This window comes from Zonotrichia leucophrys, chromosome 21 (genome assembly GCF_028769735.1).
Source record: "Zonotrichia leucophrys gambelii isolate GWCS_2022_RI chromosome 21, RI_Zleu_2.0, whole genome shotgun sequence".
In the NCBI taxonomy this organism is placed as follows: Eukaryota; Metazoa; Chordata; class Aves; order Passeriformes; family Passerellidae; genus Zonotrichia; species Zonotrichia leucophrys.
In genome coordinates, this window is record NC_088190.1 from 8,249,444 (window position 1) to 8,275,428 (window position 25,985).

Here is a 25,985-nt window from a genome sequence, read left to right on the forward strand (position 1 = left end):
CAGCTGCAGCATCCACAGCTGGAGGAAGATGCTGGAGCTGAGAGGAGGTCCATCCTCTCCTCTACAGGACATTCCAGGATTTGCTACATACAACACAAGGGTGACATCTTCATGGGAGAATTCAAACAAAAAATGTGGTTTTTGAGAAGACTTTCAGCCAGCAGGTAAGGAACATGGCACAAAAGCTGGAATCCTGCACACTCCATGTTGAAGGGAAATATAATGGGATGTAATTAGCCATTGTAACAACAAAGAGGTAGTAATGGATTTGCCACTCTTAATTAATCTGGGGAAGCTCTGTGACCCCTGTATGTAGGAAGTGAGGCCAGCTGATGGCAGTGGTATAAATATATCAGGCTGAAAAAGTGCTGCTAAGCCTGGACCAGAAATAAACTGGTTTCCCTGGTGAAAAAATGGTGATTTTGGGTACCAGCAGCCAGTGCAAACCTCAGCACAGCACTGCCAGGCATAACTCTCTGAGACACCTGAGCCAGCCTGTTGAGAATCTTCAACTCTCCTCTTACAGGAGAGCCTTCTGCAAAGCATGTGTGGGGCTGGGGAAAACAGGACTGGGGTGTCTGTGTCTCTTTTATCACCTGATAAAGGTGTGTGCTGCAGGTACAAAGTGATATGCCTCAGGCTGGAGAGAAGTGAGTGTTCTCAGCTGCTGTGCAATCCTAGGAATGAGGACATAGGAATCCTGACAGCCAGAGCCTGCTGCCACGATTTCAAAGAGCCATGAGAGAAAAGAGCACAGCCAAGCCTGTGGAAGCACCGTCATGTGCCAGAACAGACTCTGTCCCAACTCTCATCAGGTGCTTTACCTTTAAACGGCCGGATGAAAAGCTCCTGCTGGAAGCCGGCCCTGTGCAGGGTGTTGGCTTGTCCCCTGCCAGGAGGGTGAGCTCTCAGCTCTGTTCTGGGAGAAGAAGGACAGCCTCAGCTGCACACTCCTCAATACACAGGACAAGCAGCCCCAGTTTTATTACTATAGCATCACCATTCTGGTTTTCCCATATGACAAGCCTGCTCCAACACCTTTGTAAGTACCCAGGTGAACCCCTCCTCCAACACGTGGCACATAGCACCTCAATGGCCTGGTGCTACCACATGCTAGGGGAAGGCTGAAGGACACCTGCTTACATCAGAACTGTCCTCAGAGCACAGCACTCGTGGTGGTGCAATCTGTGCTATACCAATTCCTCACGACTCAGAAAGGCTGTACACACAAAGGTTCTGGAGATTCACAAGATGTCAAGAACCTTTCTGCCAGCCAGACAGTTGTAGTTACCTGCCAAGGGAAAGAGCTGCTGCATCACAGCTCTGTCGAGCTCCTTTCACCCCTTCTTTTTCTCAATTCCATGCGGTAAATGTTCCTGACTGAACCAGCCAGGGATAATACATGTTGCTGAAGATGTTACAGCCCTTCTCACCTAGAAAGGAATCCATTCCCACTAATGTTAATTGATGTGCACTGCACATGTTTAAACAATTCTTTATTTACATTTCAAAATGTAAAAAAACAAAAAGAAAAGGAAAAAAAAAGAAAAAAAAAAGATGCCCATTATTAAATAATTTCAGGAGAACCTCAAGAGGATGGATCTGGCCTGTGCAGAAGTCTGGGGCAGTAGGTGAGCTGGCTGGAATTAGAATAGCACAGAGCCAGCACAGGTCTAATCACCAGTAAAGGAACACTGAAAGGAAGAAGAAACAGGTAAGTCTAAATGCTGGACAGCCATTCCCAATAGATCCTACAACAGCCAGGCTGTGCAGTGACGCTGGGGGCCACACAGTGATTTTAAGTGCATGCCAGCTGCTACACACACCAGCTTTCATCATCCAGAGAACTCAGGAGTTCTCCTAAGTCTGCCTGCTAGGCAACCCATCTACTTCTGAAGTTAAAAGCAACAGTGCCTGTTTCTCCCAGCTGATTTTCAAGGATCTTGACAAGTAGCTGATGTGGCTGTGTGACATCAGGCAATGCAAAAGCTGTTTTCATCTCCAGTCAGATGAGAGACATGAGAGCACAGCAAGGCTGCAAGTAAGTAAGGTGGCACCAGCCTTGCACCTATGAATGAAAAGCTTCCAGGCACAAGCTGGGCATTGGCCAGAGATCGAGTACTCCAAACCGAAATGATAAGAAAGTCTGGGACTGAGTAGAGCCCTAAAGGGAACCCGACCCCTCAGCACAGCTCTGCAAGAAAAGGAACAGCCTTGCTAGCAGGCTTGTTTCAAAAGCCTGTAAATGCCACCAGAAGTACCAGGGTAATGGAAGAATGATTACATTCCCTGTTGTCACTTCAACAATTAGCAAGAGCTCCAAAGAGTTTGAAGTGCTGCAGGTCTCTAAGACTTTATTACAAAAGAAGGAACATTGTGGGCAATTCCAGTTGCCTTTAGATATCATTTAATGGAAGGTCAAAAACTGTGAGTATGTGCTTTTGTCCAAACTGCCTCCTGAAATGTGGAAAAAATCAGCAACCAAAAGGCTAATACAGCAGATTTTTGACAAGCTGAAGCCCAACACACTGAAATCCAGACAGATTTGTTTAAATACCTGTAGTTTTTACAGTAAATTGAGCAGACAAATGGAAACAGAATACTTACTGTATGTTAGCCTGAGACTATTGGTTTAACCAAAATGAAGCCTGAATAACAGTAAATAGTGGAAACATCTCTCTTCAGATAAAGACAGTGGTACTCTTTTCAAGTCATAGTAAGACTATGCAAAATGGTATTCCTTGGTCCTTCAGTAATGTTGGTCCTACAGCTACATTGAGCAAGGAGGTTTAAGTCCTCCCTTTCTCTTCTCCTTTTCTTGATCCCTGCCTGTCCCACCCATGGATAATCTGCTTTTTGTAGCTGTTGGAAAGTTCTCCAATATGCAGGTCAAAGTGAGGCTTCCCACCAGCTAGACTGCCTGGGTAATGCCAGAGGGATTACTGCTGTAATTCCCTTTCATCCACTTTCTACAATCGAGGCTTCAAGGCAGCCTAACCCAATCCAAGAAAAAGCTCCCACAAACCCATCTTCTCCTCAACTACAGCTGCAAAATCTTATCCCTGCTGTGCTGCCTCTGGTGTTTGTGCAGCTTGGAGGGAAGCCAGTTCTGGGACTTCAGCTGACAAAAACAAATGCTGTTAGAGAAGCACTTTCTGGTCTTTCAATGAGCTGACACAGCTCTCTGCAGGTTCAAAGAAATGTGAAAATAAATCAAGAGAAAAGTAAGAAGCAGAGCAGCCCAGAGTTCATGACACTGTGCCTGTGAAGATTGAGACTTACCACATTGCTTCTTCATCCCTTCACATTTCCCCACACTGAGAGATCACAACTGGCAGCTTGGGTTTGTTATTGGGACCTGTAGGCACGTTCTGGGGACAAACAAATACAGAACATTAAAACTTATAAAAGCACAGCAAACTCAGGCAGTGACAGGTACTGGAAGATTGGCTAAGAGAGATCTCTGTAACAAGAGGAACAGGGAATTCCAGACACAGCTCTGAGGAGCAGAAAAGCACCATTACACATTTGGCAACAGGCTCAGCCATAAGCTGGTGAATTCCCTCTGTAAGCAGAGGTTTGGAACACAGACCAGACGCTGGTCCTTTGAATTGAGGGAAGGAATAGAGTAAGAACTGTATTGCTCCTCATGGACATGCTTGAGGCTGCTCTGGCTTTGATACTAAAAGCAGCTGCCACAAGCAAAACAAACCTGTGCTCACACAGAAAGGAAAGAGACCGTGGCAAAGAAACCCTCATTCTGAACCTTCTGATGTGCTAGACTCAGCTGTTCTCTGAATCCCTAATTTTCTTTACTTTGGTCTCACTGTACCGATACCCAAAGCAGGCTCACCACAATGCTCCAGCAGATTATACCACGGTACTACTCCTTCCGTGTAACCTTGTCTCAAAGCCCAACAGTTCTGTGTTTTGCCCCATTTTCTAGATTAGAGACTTTATGCACATTATCCCACATGTGTCATGGAGTCAATGCTGGCCGTCTCAGAGAACTTGCTGCTATTTGTTAAATCTACTCATTATCCTGCCATGACACCCAGGCCTGATGTTGGCAGCAATCATCACCTGGACTGTATTTATCTTCAGCTCCTGGAAGCCTATCAGGAGATTAGCTTAATTTTTTCTTTTTAAACATGATCGTAGATCAGCAGAACTGATGATTTTGCATCCACTGAATAATCCCAGTCAATGGCAAAGAAGTGAGATGCATTACGCTCTTGTCTGAGCTGCTGATGGAACAACTTTTTAATTCAGCCTCTGAACAAATGCAAAGCAAATAAAGCCAAGAGCACAATCCCCGCTCAAAGACTATCACAGTCACAAGATCCTAGCATTTTCAAAGCCAACTCATATGACAGCCTGTGCTTCAACAGATTTCCTGCTACATTATGATGATGACAACCAATAATGCCAGTTATCAACACTGGTATTCACTGGTATCCTGTAAACAGACAGCAGGACAACTCTACTTAATCATTTACATAACTTTCCAATGCAGACATTCACAAGGAAGTAGCCATATTCAAACTTACTTCAATTTTTCTCATGACCAACAGTCCATCGACAATTTTACCTAGAATGAGAAAATTTATCCACTTCAATATGGCTGATTTTTACCTTTGTTCCCCACCACTCATCACAGGTACACACATTTCTGTCCTTCCTGAAAAGCCCTGGGCAGTGTGTAGCTACTGGGCACTTCAGGATTTGTTACTGATCTCTAAACTCATAAAGGAAACAATCCCTCTTCAAACATTCTCCACATTCAGCACAGATTAAGTGCCTCTTCCCATCACAGGGGTAGTGTGTCTAGAAATTTGGGGGTTGAGACCACCAGCTTAAGACTGGTCTGGAAGTCCTACAGTTTAACCAGCAGTAAATGCAAGTTAGCAGTTATGGTTTCACAGAATTACTGTCCAAAACTCTGGTGAAAGCTCAGCCCTCTCTGATAGTGGAGAAGAAAGGAATCCTTCCGCTCATCCGTGCCCTCTGCACACGCACAATGATTTGTGCACAAATACAGTACACTGAACACTGATCTGGATAAAAGCTAACCTGTGAAAAAGTGATTCATTTCAACAGTGATCCAACAGGTTGCACAGATCCCTCAGATAGCACAAGAGAGGAGGGAAGAACGAGCAGTTGATACCCAGAGGTGGTTGGGCACTGAACAGGCACCCCAGGGAATGATTACAGTCCCAAGGCTGCCAGAGCTCCAGGAGAATTTTGACAGAGTTCTTAGGCACAGAGTGGGATTTTTGGGGTGACCTATGCAGGGTCAGGAGTTGGTCTTGATGATCCCTCTGGGGTCATTCCTCCCAGTTCAAAAGATTCTGATTCTCAGTATTTATTTTAACAGCTTCCCTGCAGGGATGTCTGTGTGCTGCCACTCCAGGACTTTTACTGCAGGTACTCACCGAACACAACATGTTTCCCATCCAACCAGTCACACTTGGAGCACGTGATGAAGAATTGGCAGCCGTTGGTACTCGGACCACTGTTTGCCTGGGGGTTGAGAATAGCAAAATACAAGTATACTATTTCAGACTGAACAAAACTGAAGGCAGACACATAAAGAAGAGGTGTTATTTAAGTATGTATTATTTTTAGCTTATTGCTAGACAAACCAAAGGAAACAATACATATCTGCAGGAGACGCTGTGCTGGGATGTAGCATGTCACCACACCTGGTCAGACCAGAACGCACAAGCGCCATGCCACTAACTATTTATTATACTTCTACAAAGGCATGTTCAATACAAAACCGTGCCGAAGTCCGGGCTTTAGAGCAGACTCCTGAAAAAAGGCTGAACGTTTTGGTGATGAGTATTTATTGGCTGCAGCATTACCCTGAGGAAAACTGAACACCAGAAACCAGGGCAAGAAAAGAACCCAGCTGATTTCTGGTTTTTGTGAGGTTTCCTCAGAATACAAATAGAAAACTTTCAATGATCATGATGAGAAAAGTAACAACTGTATTGGCACAGGACTCACAGGAACCTTGGGATGCAGATGTGAAATTTTATTCACACCCAAGTACAAAACCCCAGAGCATTTGCACTCTGTTAAGAAAACATCTCTGGAACACTGAATGCCACTTGCCATATTGACAACCAGGAGCTACTAAAGCAAGTTTCTGTCCTGATGAGTGACCTGGTCAAGTTTTCCAGTTGCAGGACTGCAAAGGACAGGGTCATTTTGGCTTTCTAGTTAATGCTAGCCAGTTTCAAAAGAATCCAGCTGGGATCCATGGTTCCTGGGATCCCAGGTTTGACCCAGTATAATGACTTCAGAGCCATGCCACTTTAATACAAAACTGGCAATACTGGAGTGAATCCCTTCTCTCACAACACAGTACACTAGCTGCTTAGCTGTGCCATGACATCTTTTTGGGTCATGTTTTCAACATGGATGAATAACTAACCCAAATTACTAAATGTCCTAAGCAAGTGGTTCTAAGGGCAGAGCAGCTGAAAGAGCTGAGGAAGAAGCAGTTGTGGATAGGAACACTGAACCACTGGCTCCATTTGCTTTCTATTCCAAAAGTCTGGGTATTGTTCCTACCAGACAATGTGCAATGGTTGCAATTTCTCCTACTATGTTGAATAGGAAGGTCTGTTTTAAAAGATACCATGGTAACACTGCTGTGGCTTTGGAACTCCCAAATGTCTCTGTTTCATCCTTACCAAGGTCAGTGTTTGATAGCAGTATCAGGAAAGAAGGAAACACCACCAACTCACCACTATATGAAAACTGCAAGAATTAAGCTCTTCTGAAAGCAATCAAGCTGAGCCTGTCCCAGCGCTCCAACAGGCAGCAAAGGATGCTGCAGGAACAGGACTATTGTGTTACTCAACATATTGACCTAAAAGTAGCTGCTTGACTAGTAGCTACAAAGCAGACCTTGTACCCAATGGCAGAGATTCTGTTGCCAAGCAAATACTATATACACTTAGGAAAAGGGCACAGAGAAAGTTCCAAAAGATTTTAGTCTGTAAGGTAAAAATTTTATACTCACCATAGAAAGCAGGCCAGGAGCAGAATGTTTCAGCTTGAAGTTTTCATCTGCAAAAGGACCTCTGTATATACTGGCTACTCCAGTGCCGTCTCCCTGCACGACAGAGGCACCCGGTCAGCTACAGCATTTGTTCCGTAGCAACTGCTACAGAACAATTCAAATTAAAAATTAATTTAAAATCTCTAAGCAAGAGGAAAGGGCAAAATGGACTTTGTATTGCCATTTACATACACCAGCAGTGAACACATTCAGGGTTTCATTTCAGAACAAGAACAGCAACCAGTTTCTAACTACACAGTTCATTGTTCATCATTCATATATTGGCAGAAGCCCATGCAGATGGTAAGTGTAAACCTCCCAGAGTGAAGTGGAGGCTACAGATTGCTTGGTACAGACCCATCAGGACTTGGAAGGGAAAAAGCAGGAGACACAGAAGTATGGGATGGTGTGACAAAGAAAGCAGAAGTGGTTGCATGGCAAAAGTTGGCTTACCGTGGTTTTATATATTTCACCTTATTTTCTGTGACTTTATTGGAAATAGGAAAGCAATCTTTCTGTTCTACAAGGACAGTTTCTAAAATAAAGATTTTCTGTTTATGTTGTACTTTCTACTAAGTCCTTTTGCTCTACTTGCCCAGCCCTTGTTTGCTTCCCTCCTGCTCTCTGTAGTTTACTTAAACTTTTGGCGCTGAGAAAGAAACCTGCACCCTGTTTCAGGGGTCAGTGTGACTGTGCTTGCTTCCCAGGTGGCTTTGTAATAAATATAACATATAAATTCCAAATACTGGAGCAATGTGTAAAGCTTGTTGAGATGTAGTGGAAGTAATACAGTGCACTGGGACATCTGAGCAGTGTCACGATTAGCAACTACCACAGAGTCTGGTGTTGCTGAAACACCTGCTGTGTGGTCATTTCTCTAAGAGACTTTCATACCACCAAGTTTTATATTAAAAAAGTTTTATTACTTCCCTCATATTTTGAAACACTTCCAAAAATAAAATCATTTTACTGGATCCTAGAACAGTGAAGAGATCCTGTGGCCCATCAGCCTTACTCATAGGTTCTGCTTATCCCCATGTCAGAGCACAACCACCATTGTGGGTGCAAAGACTTTTCTATTTTGAGAAAATTTAGTAACAAAAGGCTAGTTTTGATTTAAATGACCTCTTACATTACGCACTGGGTTTTGTACTTAGGGTTTATCAACAATGTGAATTGAAATTCACACTATTTTGTCTGGAGGAGGTCCACAGAAGGGGGAAGGAAAACAGGGCAAACAAAATTTTTCAAGTTTTGAAAGCTTCCAGGGTTTTGGCAGGTTATTGCAGAGAGAAAATATTTTGGGAAGAAGGTGTGTTCACTCAAGGCTCCAGATTTGTTTTCAAGTGGTTTATAGGCCGTTGCAGTAGGATGGCAGCAATGCTATGAGGACACCTCCAGTTACTACTGGATACCTCAAAAAAGAAAGAGAGCCCACAAATCAGCACAGACCCTTGGAAACAGTAGCATGTTATACCACAGAGGAAAAGGACAAAAAGAGTACAGGAGTACATACATTTACGAAGTCACCTCCTTGGATCATGAAATCCTTTATTACCCTAAAGAAGTAAAACAACACTTAGTTAACAGTCTGTGAATGCTGCAGCCTAAAATCTACAACAAATACTAATTAATGGTTGATAGGAGGTTATTTAGGACTCATTGCTTTGGAACAGGGATAGTGATTATGTCACACGTGGCACACGAGAAGCAGGGGATTCCTCCCAGTGGGGAGGACAGCACCCCCAGGTCCCCCAAAGCCACAGAATTACATTAGCCATGATCCGCAAGTGCCTCCAACACCACTAATAGCTCATGGCAGGTCACAAAACCCCGTATGTCTCAGGCTGCCATTCAGTGTCAAAACAAGAGTAGATGATTTACCTGTGGAAAGTGCTTCCTTTATAACCTATAGGGACACCATCTTTCCTGCAGGGAAGTGAAAAGGAGAATTATTGCAACCTACTAGATATCCCAACACAAAATTGTCTCAGCAATTCAGAGTCCCAAAGGGCTGCTGTATACATTAGCAGCTGCCTTGAAATACAGCCAAGTACCACAGCCTCTCAGCTGCTGCTGTTGGAGGCAAAAAAAAGCCTCAAGTGGGCTCTGCACATGAAATGACTCTGTTCCCTGCAATACCCACAGCATCACCTTCACAGGATCCCACTGCAATGTGCAGCATGAGCAGGTGGGCTTAGCAGATAGGGCTTTTTAGAGCCACCTGAGCACAAAAAGTCATATCAGAAAGAGAAACCTGCCATGTCTGTGAGTTTCCAGCCCCTCACAATTTCCTCAGAGCAGATTTCTCTTCCATGTTGTACTAGTACAACATGAAAAAGTTCAAAAGAAACCCTCTCTACCTCACCCAGCCCTGTTTCTCCAGTGGGACACTTAAAGGACACTTAAAGCAGGACACTTAATCTACTTACCTGAATTCACCTGTACAAAACTGCCTGGCAAACAAAAAGAGAGCAGAGTGTTAGGTGCATATGAACTCTGAGGGCTGCACCAACAAGTGCACAGGATTTTCCTTATTGCATCAGAGATGTTCCCAGAGAAACAGAACAGGAAATGGTAACTCCTTCCCCCTGACATTTCAAAACATATTCTGTACTCTTTGTAGTGAGGAAGTCAGAGAGTTAACACCAAGGTTGTAAGAAACTGAATGTGGGGCAGGCACTGTGTTTGACAGAGACCAGGGTATGTCCATCCCTCCAGTGGAAGTGGGATTTCACATGGTGCATCCCTCAGTTGATGGCAGGAGAACTGGGTGGCCAGGAGACCTCCACCACGGCACAAGGCACTGCCTTGCATGGAGCAAATCAGGAGGCTTCACAGAAGAAGCAGAGGAGGACCCATTCCAGCCAGACAGGGTCCCCTGAAAGAGCAGGATGCCACACAGCATCTCTGAGAACAGAGAGACAGAAAGTAGGTGAAGCAGTTTGGGGTGGGTGTCAGCTAATCAGTTTGCCACAAAAAGCCATTCTTGCACCAGCAGTTCCAGTCCAGGCTGAGCTGCAGGAACGGTAGCTGCTTGTTACCTGAAGTTCTCTGCTGTTTTGGGTACAACATCTGCGAACAGCTCAATCTTCATGCGGCCGACCTCCTGAGGAGACGAGGGCCAGGTGAGTCTTCCAGCTCCCCTCACACACAGATGCCCGCCGCCCGACCCCAGGCACTCCCACAAATCTGGTCACCTCATTCACCCCCATTCATCCCGACCCCTGCAGGCTCCTCCTGACGCAGTCCTTCCCCTCTCCCCTGTGAGCCCTGCCCGACGGGCCCGGTGACCCGACGGGCCCGCCATCCGGCTCCTGGTACCGCCCCTCCCAGCGCTTCCAGTGGCGGCCCGGCAAGCCCCACGTTGAACCCCACCCGTGCTCTCTCATCCCCACAACACTCCGACATCCCCAGTTATCCCCACAGTCCCTCCCCCGGCCGCTCCCCGTCCTGGAGCACCCCCACCTGCCCGCCGATGGTTACATCGAAGAAAACCACGGGGTTGTTGGGATTCGCTGCCAGCGCCGACATTGCGACTGCCACTGCAGGAAGCGGAAATGGCGGCGGAAGTGGAAATGGCGACGAAAGGCGAGACGGGCGGGAGATGGGCTGAGGTTGTCCGGGACGTCTGGGATGTGTGTTGTGTGTCCAGACCGCGTCTGTGGTATCCGGGTGGCGTCCGGAGCTCCATCCTGCTGGGGCAGCTCGGACTGCCCGGAGCAGACCGCTGCTCGGTTGGGAAGGCTTGCCCGTTCATCTCCCTGCCCCCTGGGCACACGCCGGCTGAACATGAGCTCAGTTGTGCCCAGATGGGCAAGGAGGCCAATAGCACATGGGATGTATCAGCCACAGCGTGGCCAGTGGAACCAGGGCGGTTCCCCCCCAGCTGTGGTGAGGCACCTCTAGTCCTGGGGTCAGTTCTTGGTGCTTCTCTACAAAAAAGACATTGCGGGGCAGGAGTATGTCTGGAAAAGAGAATGGAACTGTGGAAGGGTCTGGAGCACAAGGAGCAGCTGAGGGAGGTGGGAGGACTCAGCCTGGAGAAAAGGAGGGTTGAGAGGACTTTCTTGCTTTCCACAACCCTCTGTCAGGAGGATGCAGTCATGTGAAGGTCAGGCTCTGCTCCCAGGGAACAAAGGACAGGACAAGAGGCACTGGCCTCAAGTTGTTGCAGGGGAGGTTCAGGTTGGACATCAATAAGAATCTCTGTGGAAAGGCTCATCCAGCCCTGGCAAGACTGTGCAGAGTAGTGGTAGAGTCCCCATCCCTGAAAGGGTTTAAAAGCTGTGTAGATGTGGCACCTGGGGACGTAGTTTAGTGGTGGCCTTGGCAGTGGTGGGTGAGCAATTGGTTTTAATCCTCAGGGTCTTTTCCACTAATTCCACGATGGCAACAGTTAGATCTGTGCTTGTTTTCAAGGTTTGATCAGCTGAACACTGCCTTTGAGAGGTTTACAGGACATGCTTGAATGTCCTGACTTTGTCAGTGTGCTTGAGCAGAAGTCATGCTTTCTGTGGCAGAAAGATGAGCAAGGTATGTAAACAAGTGCACTGCAACTTTTCTGCTTGGAAAGAGACCTTTCCAGGATGAGAATTCTGATTTGGAAATTGTTAGGTATGCATTTGTGGAAACCCAGGGCACTGGGAATATTTCCCTGTCTGCTCTGAGTTGCCCTGACCCCCAGGAGAACACTGACTAAACTGGGCTTGTGTAAATTGCCAGATGCATGCTCTCTGAGAAGGGCTAGCTGTGAAAAGGGGCAAAATGGATGTCTGGGAGCATAAAGATGAGTCACTGCCTGAAAGGGACAGACATGACTAGAAAACAGTGATCTATTTTCCAAAGCCTTGTGCTGCTTCAGTCTTCTGCATGTCACGTCAAGTGTGCCAGAAAATGACAGGCTTGAAGCTGCAAAGAGACTGCAAGAAATCAAGGAGGTGGAGAAAGCCCACACACACTGAGGAGGGGGAGATCTTGAATAGAAGCCAGCTAGACATTCCATCTCCCAGGAAGTTCAGGGTGCCCTCACCGCCAGCTGGGACATGGCCCTGGGAACCTGCTCGGCTGTTCCCACAGGGAGAGAGCCTCCTGATGGCAGAAGCTCGGGGGAGGATGGTGCAAGAATGCAGAAAGGGAACTTCTTCATTCATCCTCAAGAGAGGAGGAGTAAAAAGTAGCAACAGTTGCAACATTGCAACAGTAGCCTCACTCTTTGCCAATGATTTCAAGTGCATATAGCTTCTGTACAGACCAGTTCAGTACTGGTCACCAAGCTTCCCAGCATAACCTGCCAGTGACCATCAAAGGCTGGCAAAGGCCATCAAGATATCTCACAAGAATGTTGACCATTAAACCTGACATTTATGATTGAAACAATAAAACCATCAAACCAAACCTGGTCCCATATGGTTGCTTCTGATTGTTCTATAGAGAGTTTGACCATGCAAGAAACAACAGGATTTTTAAAAATTTGTTTAACTCAAGACTTCCTTTGTGAACACTCCCTTGTTATGTAGAAAGGTGGGAGCTTTGTACAATTGTATTGAAAGAGCGTGCAGAGATCTCAGGGAAAAGGAATTCTCAGGAACAGTGTCTCCAGGGCTCCTGAATCTGAGGCTCAGCTCCCCTCTGAGTGGCTCACGTTCTCCCAAGTGCTACACCCAGAGAGAGGTATCGCTGCAAGAGACAGGGAAACCCAGCGACTGCAAGCATGGACACTGATAGTTCCCATCAACAGGGCTGTTTGATTAAGTAGGTGAGTTTCCACTCTTTTTACTCCTTCTTTTGGTGAAGAAATTGGTTTCCTGGAAGACTTGGGCAGCGGAGTTTGATTAAAAAACACAACACTTCACCTTGATTGATTCTGCAGTGTCTCATACAAGCTGCAGTTCTTATACCTTCTGTCCTATTTCTCAGCCATCCCAGAAATCAGTTTCTGAGGCAAAACCAAGACAAACATTCAAGCATTTCTTATCACAGAAAGTATAAAGCACCCATTCCCAAGCCTACTGTGAAGCTCACTCCAAAATGAGGAATGATCTCCACTGCCAGTGCTTGGGACTGCTGTGCCCTCTAGCAATTAAGTCCAATGAGAAAGGTGTTGGGAGTAGGGGATGTGAGCAGGAGCAGAGTCCAGATGAGCATCCAAGTGCACATTCTGTGTAAAAGTCACTTCTTCAGCAGCCCCGGAGAAAGGGAAAGATACTTTACTATAGAATTACCAACATAAATGATTTCATTATTTAGCTACATGTATTGTATCTGCATAAACCAGTTCTTTGTGCCTTGTCCTCTTACCTTCTCAGGCACACATGACATCAAAAAACAGCCTTGCAAATCATGTAAAAATTGCACTACAAGCCAGGTTACTCTTCCCCATCATCTGTTCAACCAACAGTGTCTCTCTCCAGGGCCTGCACACTATGAGTGGCCTCATTTTCCACTTTCCATCTTTTTCATGTCCTCTGGCTCCTCCTGTCTCCCTGGGCTCTCCTCTCTGCTGGGCACTCTTCTCAGTCAGTCCCTGACCTCCCAATGCTTTTCACTGTAATTGTGCTGGCAGATGTTACTTAAAAGCACTATCCCAGCTTGGTGATCTGCACATTTTCCTCTTCTCTTGCTGCTGTTTGATGCATGTTTTGGATCTTATGAGCCCTTGTGCCCTGGCTCCCTCCTGCTGTTAAACCCGGTTCATGCAAGCGAAATGACAGTCAGTGTCTCCTCCATGGTGCCTTACCTGTGTCTCTCTGATCTGGACAGCTGGTGGGAACCATCACAGCACCTCCTGGTTTGTCTCTGGGTGTGGAACGTGGTTTCTCAAGGAGAAGAGGGAAACTTACAGTAATGCCTTGGCAATATCCTGTTGGTAGAGCTGATTGGAAGGCAGCTCTCCAGGCTGCTGGTGAGGCAAGTTGGCATCAAGTCCCAAGGCTGGTTCAGGGATGCTCTTGAGTATAAGTGACACATTGTGAGCTCCACAGCTTCTATGGGTAAGCCATGTCAGTGCTTCACCACCCTTGCAGGAAAGAATTTCTTCCCAGTGTCCCATCTAACCGTGCCAGATAACAGTATGATGCCATTCTCCCTTTTCCTGTCACACCACCTTGTCCCAAGTCCCTCCCCAGCTCTTCTGGAGCCCCTTTAGGCACTGGAAGGGGCCTAAGGTCCCCCTAGAGACTTCTCTTCTCTGGGCTGAACATCCCTGGCTCTTAGTCTGTCCCCAGAGCAGAGCTGCTCCGGCCCTCAGAGCAGTTCCATGGCCTCTGGACAGCAGGTTCACATCCTTCCTGTGCTGGAGAACCCAGAGCTGGAGGCAGCACTGCAGGTGGGGTTCTGTCTGAGCAACGAAGAGGGACAGAATCCCCTCTCACCTGCTGCCCATGCTGTGGGGATCAGCCCAGGACACAGTTTCTGGGCTGCCAGTGCACATGGCCAGCTCATGTCCAGCCTCTCACCAGCATCCCACATCTTTTTTGGCAGGGCTGCTTTCAATCTCTTTATTTCACAGCCTGTATTGGTACCGGATGTTACCCTGACCTATGTGCAGCACCTGCACTTGGTCTTGTTGAATCTCATAAAGTTCCTATTGGCCCACTGATTGAGCTTGTCCAAGTCCTTCTGGGTGGCCCTGTTCTCTGGGCGTGTCACCCACACTGCTCAGCTCAGTGTCATCTACTAATGTGCTGAGGGTGCACTTGATCCCACTGTCTGTTTCATTGATGAGGATATTGAATAGCACAGGTGCCAGTGCAGACCCCTGAGTGACACCCGTTGTCACAGATGTCCATCAGTACTCAGCCATCCTCCCATCCATCCATCCATCCATCATCCATCCATCATCCATCCATCCATCATCCATCCATCCATCCATCCATCCATCCATCCATCCATCCATCCATCCATCCATCCATCCATCCATCACCCATCCATCCATCATCCATCCATCCATCATCCATCCATCATCCATCCATCCATCCATCATCCATCCATCCATCCATCCATCATCCATCCATCCATCCATCCATCCATCCATCCATCCATCCATCCATCATCCATCCATCTCCCCAATGGAGAGAGGGAGGTGTTTGTCCATCCATCTATCCCTAGCCCCCACCCTCTCAAGAAGCCTTCTCCACCCAATTTCCCCCATGACCCTGAAGGGGACAAGCTGGACGATGACTATCCCTGCTGCAAGAACAAGGGCAAAGTGACACCGTGCAGGGGAGCAGAGAGGGACAGGTGGGAATCTCCACCTCCGGCAGACATAGGATGGGGATGAAGATGATGATGGATACCATTCTGGAGCAGAACAACCCCTACATGTGTGACAGCATAGGGGAGTTTGCGGGGAGATGAACCCCCAAAATTGACCCCCACCAAGTACAACAGCATGACTGGGAGCTGAGGAGCTGGGATAGAAGTGTGGATGGGTACTCAGAACTCAGCTTGGGAGAATTCCAGACCCCATTTGGATATCCCGGGAATGCTGGGGGAGCCTCTGACCTATTGGGGGGGTTCTGGGGGTCTTGGCCTCTTTTAGGGGGCCTCCTGTGTTGTGGAGGGGTCCCACGGGTGGTGGGGGGAGGTTTGCCCCTTGCTGTATTTGAGGGTGCTGTGTGGGGATATTGTTGGAGGGTGTCCTGAATGCCTGTGTCGCCTCCACTCTGGATTTTGGTTGGGGTCAGCGCTTCTGGGTGAGTCACCACCAGCTGCTGCTGACAGTGGCTTTGGGGAGGTTCTTGGGTTGTTTTGTCCTTCCCCAAAAATCTCCTTGCAGGGATATCTGACTGGTCTTGGGACTTTGTGCAGCCAGCAAGCTCGGTGCTGGTGGCGACACTCAGGGTGAGTGGAGCTGTTGCTGCCCATACCATGCCACCAGCACCCCCCAAGAGCAGCCACAGGCAGTTTGTAAGCAGGCAGTGCCAAGTGCTGGGAGAGCCTCTGCAGGCTCTATTCAAGGCCAAGGAATATTCTACCGAGGAACCACTGGGTCTGGCTGTGCTGACTCTGGCTTCCCACTCCAGTTTGGGGAATGTCACAGGGTGAGTAGAAGCCTTAGACAAGCCTTGCCAGTTTAAATTTAAGAAATTACTCTGGCCCACAAGTTCTAGGGATAGCACATTAGATCTATTTATAAATGAGTTATTTATTAAACAGAAGGTGATAACATGAAAGATATTAATCAGAATTACTTACTACTCAGTATAAAATTAAAGGAACTACTAGTATATTATATCGAATAGTGCACAATATTAAGGTATCTATATTAAAGCTAGTAAAAGAAATAGTACTGATTAGGAGTCAAATGTAACTTGCTACCGAGATGATGATTATGTACACAGAGTTCTTTTACTCAGCCTCCAGGGGAGTAATTGAAAAGCAGGCATCCCAGATATGGAGAGAAACTACACACATTTCCAGAAAAATGTTCAGATTTTTGCTTTGTGAAAGTAGCTTTTATACTTTGTGAAGTGTCTGTCAGTCAGAAATGCAGCTTATCTTGCTAAATTTCACTTCAACAGTAATGTGTTTATTGGCAGTTGGGAGATGCTAGACTAATGTTAACCCCATGGCACCAAAATAATTCATACAAGACAACTTGCCCTGTTTGAGCTATCTGACAAGTTAACAAGCTACAGATAAGTTTTGTGAGATGTGAGATGCCCTGCTACAGGAAAAAAAGCAGAAAACCCAAGTTTTCTGGAGTTCATGTTGTTGTTGAGCCTGAGGATGGGGGTTCCCCGTGCTGCAATGGTGAAAAGTGACAGGCCTTTGCCAAGTGCTCTGCCAGCCCCAGGTGAGAAGCTGGGATACCCCTCAAGTCTTGGCAGTACCAAACTCCCCTGGCAAATAATCAGTTGAAATTCTCATTTTTTGGCAAAACTATTTATTGGGAAATCAATGTGAGAAACATAGCCGGTAGCACCTGGCACAGTATGTTCTACTGCAGCCCTGACTGTGGTCTCCACCAGCAAGGCGCTGGGTTTTGGTGGTTGGGGTGCTTGAGGGTGAGGAAGAAGAAGGTCTCTTGCAAGCTCTGGACTGCTGGAGTGTATGCAAGGGTTGCTGTGGGATCTCAGTGGTGCTGGGAGTGCCACTGGCTCTGTGGTAGGAAGAGCATGCTGAGTACTGCAGGGGCATCCCAGCCCAGCCTCTGGAGCCCATTCTCCAAATCCCTGGAGGCTTGGGGTTGCGCCACATCACCAGAGCTCTCTGTGGTGGGGAACAGGGCGGAAAGCATGGGGACAGGGTGAGTGTTACCTCCTTTTTTGTGGGAACCTCAGGCACCCGGGGACATGTGGCACCAGGAAACCCAAGTATGTAAGGGACCCCAAGCACCCTTTGTCCCAGACTCCCCATGCCCAGGAGCCCCCTCCCTGTACCTTGGCACAGGATGAGCTGTAACATCTTCCAGGCAGGTTCTGTTCCATGATGCCACCAACTGGGCTGCCATACCAGTGGCTGTACCATTTCATTTTGCTGGGAGACCATGGCACAGCCAAGTGACCCCTGGTGGGCTCCATCTGGGGACACCGGTGATGCTGACAGTATTGGCTTCCACAGTGGACGAGACTGGGAGCTTGACAGATGTCCTGCTGACATTTGTCACCAGTGTCCCCAGCTGGCTCAGCCAGGCTGAGCCCATCCATCTGAGCAGTGGCTTTCTGGATGCCTCCCTGGCTGGCAGGGATGAAGGCACCTTTCTCTGTGCCTGGGAAGACCTTGACTATGCTGGAATCCTTACAGGATGCCCTCAGGTCTTCCTGACTGAGCTGGTAGTACTGGGTGGCCTTAAAGCTGGGCTTCACCTCCTTCATGGAGAAGAAGGGATGATGAAGGGCAGCACTGGGTGTGATTCGCTCATGCGAGTCCCAAGTGAGCATCCTCTTGACCAGCTCCACCATCCTGTACAGATCACAGTGCTTGGCTAGTTCCTCCTGATCAGGATCAGGCCTCGGGCAGACATTCACCACTGCCAACTGATCCAGTGAGGAAAAGATATGTTCCCTCCTCTCCATCGGCTTTGCCATCATCTTCCCTGGTGGTTTGAGCTGCCAGGTACCAGTGGAACATGGCGCACGTTGGAAGAAGGACTGTGTCTTTTGGGCAGCACAGAGCAGCTCACCCCGGGGTAGCCCCAAGGTAGAGCAGATGTAGCATACCTGGTCATATTCGTCGTTGCCAGGGTAGAGTGGCCAACCCAAGTGAAGCTCGGCCATCACACAGCCCAAAGACCAGATGTCCACCTTCTCGCAGAAGGGCAACCCCAGCAAGATCTCTGGTGCCCGGTAGAAGCGAGTTTGGATATAGGGCTCCTGGACATGGCACACCTCAGGGAGGAGGATAGCTGAACCAAAGTCAACAAGCTTGATGCGGAATGGATAGCGTGCATGGTCCACTAGCATGATGTTCTCTGGCTTAAGGTCAGCGTGGATGATGGAGAGCTCCTTCAGCTTGACCAGTGCCACCAGCACCTGTGCTGTGATGGTTCGGATGTGTCGGACTGGCAGTGGTGAGAAGTTGTTTTGCTTTTGGAAGTCAAAGAGGTTTTGCTGCAGCAGCTCGAAGACCAGGTAGGTCCAGACCGTGTCACTGAAGGACTCGAGGAAATGAATGATGTGAGAGTCCTTTGTGTCCCCCTCCCGCAAAGCCTGCAGCAGCCTCAGTTCATTCTTCACTATTTGGCCATCATGATCACAGTTCTTCAGGATCTTGATAGCCACCATCTCCCCAGTGCTCCTGCACTTCCCCTGGATCACCTGTCCAAAAGTCCCCTTCCCCACCATGGCCATTATGTCATAGCACTCAGCACCTACCACTAGTGTCACCATGGTGGGTTGGCTCTTCACCAGGGGCTCAGGATCCTCCAGCTCAGCATCCAGTGGGGACTGGAGACACCTAACTGTCCCAACCCAGCCTCACAACACTGTAGGTTCCAACATCACCATGACAACACATGATGTCACAACAGAAGCAACCTGGGTGGAGGAACCCCCTCAAACCAACACTGCCCCCCCCGAATCCAGCTCTGTTGTCCCCAAATTCATCCTCAAACTGCATAACACATTCCTGGTCCCCCCAGAAAGGATCCCAGCCCCTCGAAAACTAATTTTCAACCCCCTAACCCCTTTCCCTGGTCCAACAAAATCCATCCAAGTCCTCCATGACCCATACACAATCTCCCAAAACCAATTTCTAGTCCTCTAAACACAGTCCCTTGTTCCCCAAAACCCATTAAAGCCCCCCAAGATCTATCCCCAATTCCCCAAAACCCATCCAAGGCCCCCAAAATCTCTCCTAGTCTCCCAAACCCAACTGAGCACCCCATGATACATCCCCAAACTCCAGATCTCCAGCCCAACATAACCCACCCTAGGCCCCCCAAACCCAGCCCTAGCCCCTTGAAATCCACTTCTGTTTCCCCAAAACATAGCCTAACTCTCCCCCCCCCCGCCCCTGCTTATTGCCAGCCCCAAGAAAACCTGTCTCTGGCTTCCCAACTCCATGCCCATTTCGGCCAAGCCAAGTGCAAGGAGCTATTAAACACCTCCCCTGCTTGAAAGTATACACAAAATCTTTGAACACCCACCAAAAAAGATGGTTTTAGGAGAGTAAATGAGTTAAAGACGGTTTGGGGCAGTGATGCTCCACTACTCCATCAACATTTTAAGGGATTGCCAAAGATTCCAATGCTTGGTGGGGGGTACATTGCTCACCAAAGAGTTGGGAGCTCAGTGCCAGCTTATGCAGCTGAAACTTAAGGGTTCCCTCACCCCTTAGTTTCCCCAGACTGAAACATGGGGTGACTTCCATCATCACTGGCTGCTGGTTGAATTGGGGGCCCCTGGGGAAGAGCTCAACATTCGGAAACAGCCTCTTCTTCCCCTTGTGCTGGGTGAGGGGCTCTGGTGGGGACCTTCCCAGAGGAGAAACTCATGCTGGGCACCTACTGCCAACACTGGACTTTGCCCTCTGCAGCCCTGTTGAAATGGGGTTGGAAGTTCTCCACCTGTTTGCTTTCTCCTTTCACCTTCAGTTTTACCACTGCTGCTTTCTTCATACTGCCCATCCTCATCCTCCCCTCACCTTCCAACCCAGTCCTAACCAAAACTATACCAAATTTTTGCAATTTGATTCTCAATCAGCATCCCAGAGTTGTATCCTTCCTGGTGGTCTCCTTCATTGTTCCATCCGTCCTCAGTGGTGCAAATTCAATACTGGCAGCTTCAACACCTGCATGCTGGTGGGTTTTGGTATCCTCTGCCTGGCTGGATCCTCTGGTTTTTGCACTGAGACAGCGTAACCCACCAGTGGAGACAGTGAACCACTGTGTCAATGGCTGCACTCACTCATCTCCCATTATTCCCCTGGTTTTCAGTTTGAACTGGATTGTGCCAGGAGACTGTGACTTCTTCCTTCCTGCTGTGGCAATGATTAAGCTCCCAGGTTTTTCCCTATGTCTCATTATTTTGGGGTCCTGTTATGATCTGGTTTAAACTCAGAAGAGCAAAGAAAACTAAGTCTCTGTGTATAAAATGGAAAGAATCTGAAGGTTCAAAACATACCCAAAAATGAGATTAAAACCAAATGGGGTTAGATGTTGGTGCCAAAAAATCTATATATTTTATTTAATAGTAGAAGAGGAAAGGAAGGAAGGAAGTGGCAGAAGGAAGCAGGGAAAAGAGAGAGAGAGAGAGAAAGAAAAGAAAAGAAAAGAAAAGAAAAGAAAAGAAAAGAAAAGAAAAGAAAAGAAAAGAAAAGAAAAGAAAAGAAAAGAAAAGAAAAGAAAAGAAAAGAAAAGAAAAGAAAAGAAAGAAAAAGAAAGAAAGAAAGAAAGAAAGAAAGAAAGAAAGAAAGAAAGAAAGAAAGAAAGAAAGAAAGAAAGAAAGAAAGAAAGAAAGAAAGAAAGAAAGAAAGAAAGAAAGAAAGAAAGAAAGAAAGAGAAAGAAAGAAAAAGAAAAGTGTGTGTGAGGGGTGGGGGGACAGGAAGAGAGTGACAGGGGTTAGGTAGAAACATTTCACCTTTCTGGGGGTCCCAACAATGTATTGTTGCTCCCCTTCATCTGGTCTTCTTGGTGGTGAGTGTCCACCGTTGCCGCACTGTGCCACACTACAATGAAAAGTATGGAATCCAGTGCATTAACATACATTTTGGGCAGGTGGGAATTCCCATGTGCCTCCCTTGCAGGAGGTCACTGTCCCTTGCAACATTGTGAATTTGTTGCATCATCTGCAGTGTTCTGGTGCAGGGTCTGGGGGACCCCTTTGGGGTGCCTTTGATGGACCATGGCACTCTTTGTGCTGTGGATAAGCTTTGCCTGGGACAAAGGGCCCCTGCATCTTGGGGTCCTAGTAGAGGGTGGGTGATAACTGCCTCAAACCAGAGGAATTTTCATCACACACCTAAAGCCTTTTTCCCCCCACCCTTTGGTGTGAGGACCTGTGGGAACCTGGCAGCTGATAGCCCTGGGGCTTTGGTCTCCACTCTGAAGGTGTTAAGCTTGATCCCTGTGCGAATGTATAGTAATACACAACTCCATCAGAAGGGCGAAAGAAAATTTTATTAAACCAACGTAACTTTTATAGTTCCTCCAGATATTGACACCCCTCTAACACATAAACAGTGCCCATTGGTCATAAAAAAGAAACAAAGTTCTCAGTAGACACCCAGAGAGCCACGTCACTCTTGAGCCAGCGAGAGTCCATATCTCCCAGCTTTCTCTCCTTCTCTGGTCTCTGTGGTAATGACCTTGGTGTTCCTTCAGGAGAGATGTAGGGCTTCTCCTTATCTTCAGGAGGCCCTGCTGGCTCCCAGGGACAACACAGAATGTCTTTCCAACAATTCCCCCTTTTTGTATTTGACCAGCAAATACAGCTGCTAAGGACTTCTGCAGGGCCCTTGCAAAAATCCAAGCAGATGGAGGATCCATTCTTTATTCACTTACAGATAACCAACTTCTACCAACTCCACAACACACACCCTCACAATCGTAAGGTTCATATACAAACAAAACACATAAAGACAGATCTTCAAATACCGTTACAGACCTCTCAATTTCCAGATAACACATTTGTAGCAGAATGACACTTTCACCTCCAATCAAATAACTTTCTCCCACATAGAGTCAGAGACCAAGTCATTTGCCTAGTCACCACTCAGAACTAAGTAGCATCCACTTAACCTTGCAATTGGTTGCTGCTATCATAACGGGCAACCAACCTAGTTGCTCCAAGTGTGGACTTCAGCTACTAGTTCAACCCCTATGCAAAAGCAACACTTCTCCCTTAGGTACATCAAATTCCCCTATTTTGGGACCATTGGTGCTCTGCAAAAGGCACACTTTTCACTACTACCAACCTCTCTATAAGAGAATTCAAGAAAAGGAAGCAAAAGTGACATCCGCTAACTTGACTTTTGGAATTTTGATGTAAGCCTATAACTATCCTTACTCTGTCTTGAATTACCATCTTTACCACACAGTCCTTGAGGGTCTATGCTTCCATCCACCTAATAATCAATGCAATTACCTGCTCATTTTGTTCCCACTGTAGAACCATTCATCCTGTCCTTTTCTGTGTGCTCCAAATAAGGTTTGACACAACGGGCAGAGACCATCGAGGGCCATTTTCTGTTAAAACACATGCATATCCTTTTCCCCATGTTACTAATTCTACTGGGCCAGTCCATTTTCCCGTAATTAAATCTTTTACCCAAACCTTAGTACCTTTCTTAAAGTTTGGCTGTTTTGAATTCAAAGACAAAAAATGGTAGAATATAGGAGAGACTTGTAAGTCAGGTAAAGGACACAAAAAGTTTAAGACATAAATGGCTTTGTCTAATCTCACTTGAGGCAATTCCTTCTGCATTCCCCCTTTTTGTTTTTGCACCTGGTGCTTCAACACACCATGAGCACGCTCAATAATTGCTTGGCCTGTCGAAGCATGAGGGATACCAGTAGAATGACCAACACCCCAAGCACGAAAAAACACTTGCAATTTCTTTGAAACATACACCGGGTTGTTATCTGTCTTTACATGTGATGGAGCGCCTAAGATGGAAAAGGTGTGGCAAAAATGACAAATAACATCCCGAGCTGTTTCACCTGCCAATGCTGAGGCAACCATGGCATGAGAAAAGGTGTCAATTGTGACATGAACATACTTGAAATGGCCAAATTCAGGCATTTTTGTAACATCTGTTTGCCATTCTTGCAAAGGGAGTAAGCCTCTAGGATTAGTGCCGTAATATTGTGAGACATGAGACATATGACAATCAGGGCAAGAAGAAATAATTGACTTTGCTTCACTGTGTGATAATTTAAATTGCTGCCATAGTGCCTGAGCACCCTGATGAAAAAATTGGTGAGATAGAACAGCTTGCTGTTCACATCAGGCACAGTTTTTACTGCTGAGGCAGCCACAAGGGAATCCACATAGGTGTTACCCTACACAAACAATCCAGGTATCGATGTATGGCTACGAATATGCATAATAAAATAAGAACGCTTTCGGTTACGAATAACAGTCAACAATTTAAACAACATGACAAAAAATGGTTTCCCTTTTACATTGTACAACACAGCTTGATCCAACTGCTTTACTAAATTAGCAACATAAACAGAGTCAGTAGCTATATTTACGGAGCTAGGAAGTAAGGTAAATGCCAAAAGTACGGCACAAAGTTCAATTAACTGAGGAGACCTTTGTTGAACCATTACTTCATGTTCCCAGTGGTCATCTTTCTTCCAGGCTACAGCAGCCTTTCCATTTCTTCCAGATCCATCCGTAAAAACTGTTGTGCCTTCTACTGGTACTGAAGAGCAAAGTTGTTTTCCCTGAAAAGGAATCTCCTTAGTGAAATTCAAAATAGGATGAGATGGTAAATGATATGCTATTTGACCTGTAAAGGAAGATAAAGCAGATTGCATCTCGTGATTATTTCGAAAACACCACTCAAAATACCATTGCTGTACTGGTATGAGAATAGTTACAGGATCACAACCGAAGCTTTCATGGCATTGTCTGTGACCATTGATAATGTCTGCAAAAAGCTCATACAGACCTGGAGCGGTTTTTCGTGACCTGAAAGACAAAAATCCCCACTCCAAAATATGCAATTTATCTTCCCATTTGTCATTCCATTGACACAACAATCCACATGGTATTTCATTATCTCTCAAAATCAACAATTGCACATCAACAGAAACATCTATCCTGGTGACAAATTTAGATATTAAGGCAAATTCAACTTCTTCTACAGCCTTTTTTGCTGCAGCGGTCAAATGTCTCTCATCGGTAGAGGAAGTTATCCCCAATAATAAGTCATACAAAGGTTGCAGTTGATGATTTGTTATCCCCAAGTATGGCCTAAGCCAACCTATTGCACCAACCAATTTCTGCACGTCAACAGCAGTTTTAATATCAATGTCCAATTTTATAGGTTGAGGCACAATTTGTGTATTGGTGATTATCAACCCCAAATATTTCCACGGCATCTGTCTTTGGACTTGCTCTGGAGCGATAACCAAACCAAAGGCCTCTAAATTTTTCACAGCACATTTTTCAAGAGCCAACAATTGTTGTTTATTTTCAGAAGCCAACAAGATATCATCCATATAATGATAGCAATAACAGTTGCTAAATTGCTCTCGGACCAAAGATAAAGCCTGTGCCACAAACCACTGACAAATACTCGGAGAATTTCTCATTCCTTGAGGCAAAACAGTCCACTGGTATCTTTGGTCCGGTTCCTCATGATTTAAAGAAGGCACCGTAAAGGCGATTTTTTCCTTATCCTGATCAGCCAATGGAATTGTAAAAAAGCAATCTTTCAAATCAATTATAATTATTTCCCATCCTCGTGGAATCATTGTAGGTGTTGGGAGACCTGATTGTAAAGCACCCATTGCGGCCATCACCGTGTTTATCCGCTGCAAATCGTGCAGAAGTCTCCACTTACCAGATTTCTTCTTTATTACAAACACAGGTGTATTCCATGGGCTAAATGAGTTTTCAATATGTCCAGCTAGTAATTGTTCTTTCACTAAGCTTTGCAGGGCAAGAAGCTCTTCAGTAGGCAGGGGCCACTGCTCAATTCAGACAGGCTCATCTGTCAACCATGTCAAGGACAGAACCGGATGTTTAAAGCCCTGCATCCCAGTGGCCCCCACTAAAAATCCGTGGTAATTTTAACACCCCATTGGGTTAAACAATTGCGTACCCATAAATTAGGCTGAGCATTAGTAACATATGGTCTAATGTTAGCTTGTTGGCCTTCGGATGTGTTACAGTGATCGTGATTGCAGATAAAGCACCAGCAGTTGATCCACCTAACCCAACAACTCCAAAGGTTGATTGAGTGAGGGGCCATGTTGGAGACCAAACAAGCTGTGAAACTATAGTTACATCTGCTCCTGCGTCAAGTAGACCTGATATTGTTGTAGTTTCTGGGCGATATCCCTTAGCAGTGACCAAATATTGTATTACCGGATGCTCATCTGTCACCTTTTGAGTCCAGAGAACCTGAGGTGGTCCTGTAGATCCAAAACCTCCAGTGCCACGACTCCGGTCCACTACAGTTGGAACAGAACTTATAAAAGGAACGAGTTGAGCAATACAAGTACCTTTTTGAATGACAACAGGATGTTCACTAACAGACACCATAGCCTGAATTTGTCCCACATAATCAGAATCAATAAGACCCAAATGAACATTAATATCTTCAATAGTGCTACCAGATCTTCCCATCAAAAAAAAGCACTCAAACCTTGACCTATGGGACCATAAGCATCAAGAGGCACTTTACATATACCCCTTGTCAAAATAGTCACTGTGTCAGCTACCGGTATATCAATCCCTGCCGAGCCTCTTGTGGCCCCTGTGTATCGGTCACAAATGGAGAGCTTTG

At 46.5% G+C, this 25,985-nt stretch overlaps 2 protein-coding genes across 3 annotated transcripts; both read right to left on the reverse strand.

Annotated features, from left to right (window-relative positions):
• Positions 1–1,299: 1,299 nt before the first annotated feature.
• Positions 1,300–10,631, reverse strand: PPIH (peptidylprolyl isomerase H). Of its 2 annotated transcripts, none has more exons than XM_064730606.1 (10): positions 10,544–10,631; positions 10,120–10,184; positions 9,508–9,531; positions 8,960–9,004; positions 8,592–8,634; positions 7,037–7,129; positions 5,436–5,523; positions 4,551–4,591; positions 3,283–3,371; positions 1,300–1,433 (listed from the first exon to the last, which is right to left on the reverse strand). In XM_064730606.1, exons 1-9 carry the CDS (start codon positions 10,607–10,609, stop codon positions 3,303–3,305), a joined length of 534 nt encoding a protein of 177 aa, XP_064586676.1. In that variant the 5' UTR covers positions 10,610–10,631; the 3' UTR covers positions 1,300–1,433; positions 3,283–3,302. The 2 variants fall into 2 exon arrangements, with proteins under 2 accessions (XP_064586676.1, XP_064586675.1); XM_064730605.1 differs by lacking the exon at positions 1,300–1,433 and adding an exon at positions 1,463–1,694.
• Positions 10,632–17,153: 6,522 nt separating this feature from the next.
• On the reverse strand, positions 17,154–18,909 carry HIPK4 (homeodomain interacting protein kinase 4). Its single transcript, XM_064730923.1, has 2 exons — positions 17,688–18,909; positions 17,154–17,290 (listed from the first exon to the last, which is right to left on the reverse strand). The coding sequence occupies exons 1-2, from the start codon at positions 18,907–18,909 to the stop codon at positions 17,154–17,156; spliced, it is 1,359 nt and encodes a 452-aa protein (XP_064586993.1).
• Positions 18,910–25,985: the final 7,076 nt, after the last annotated feature.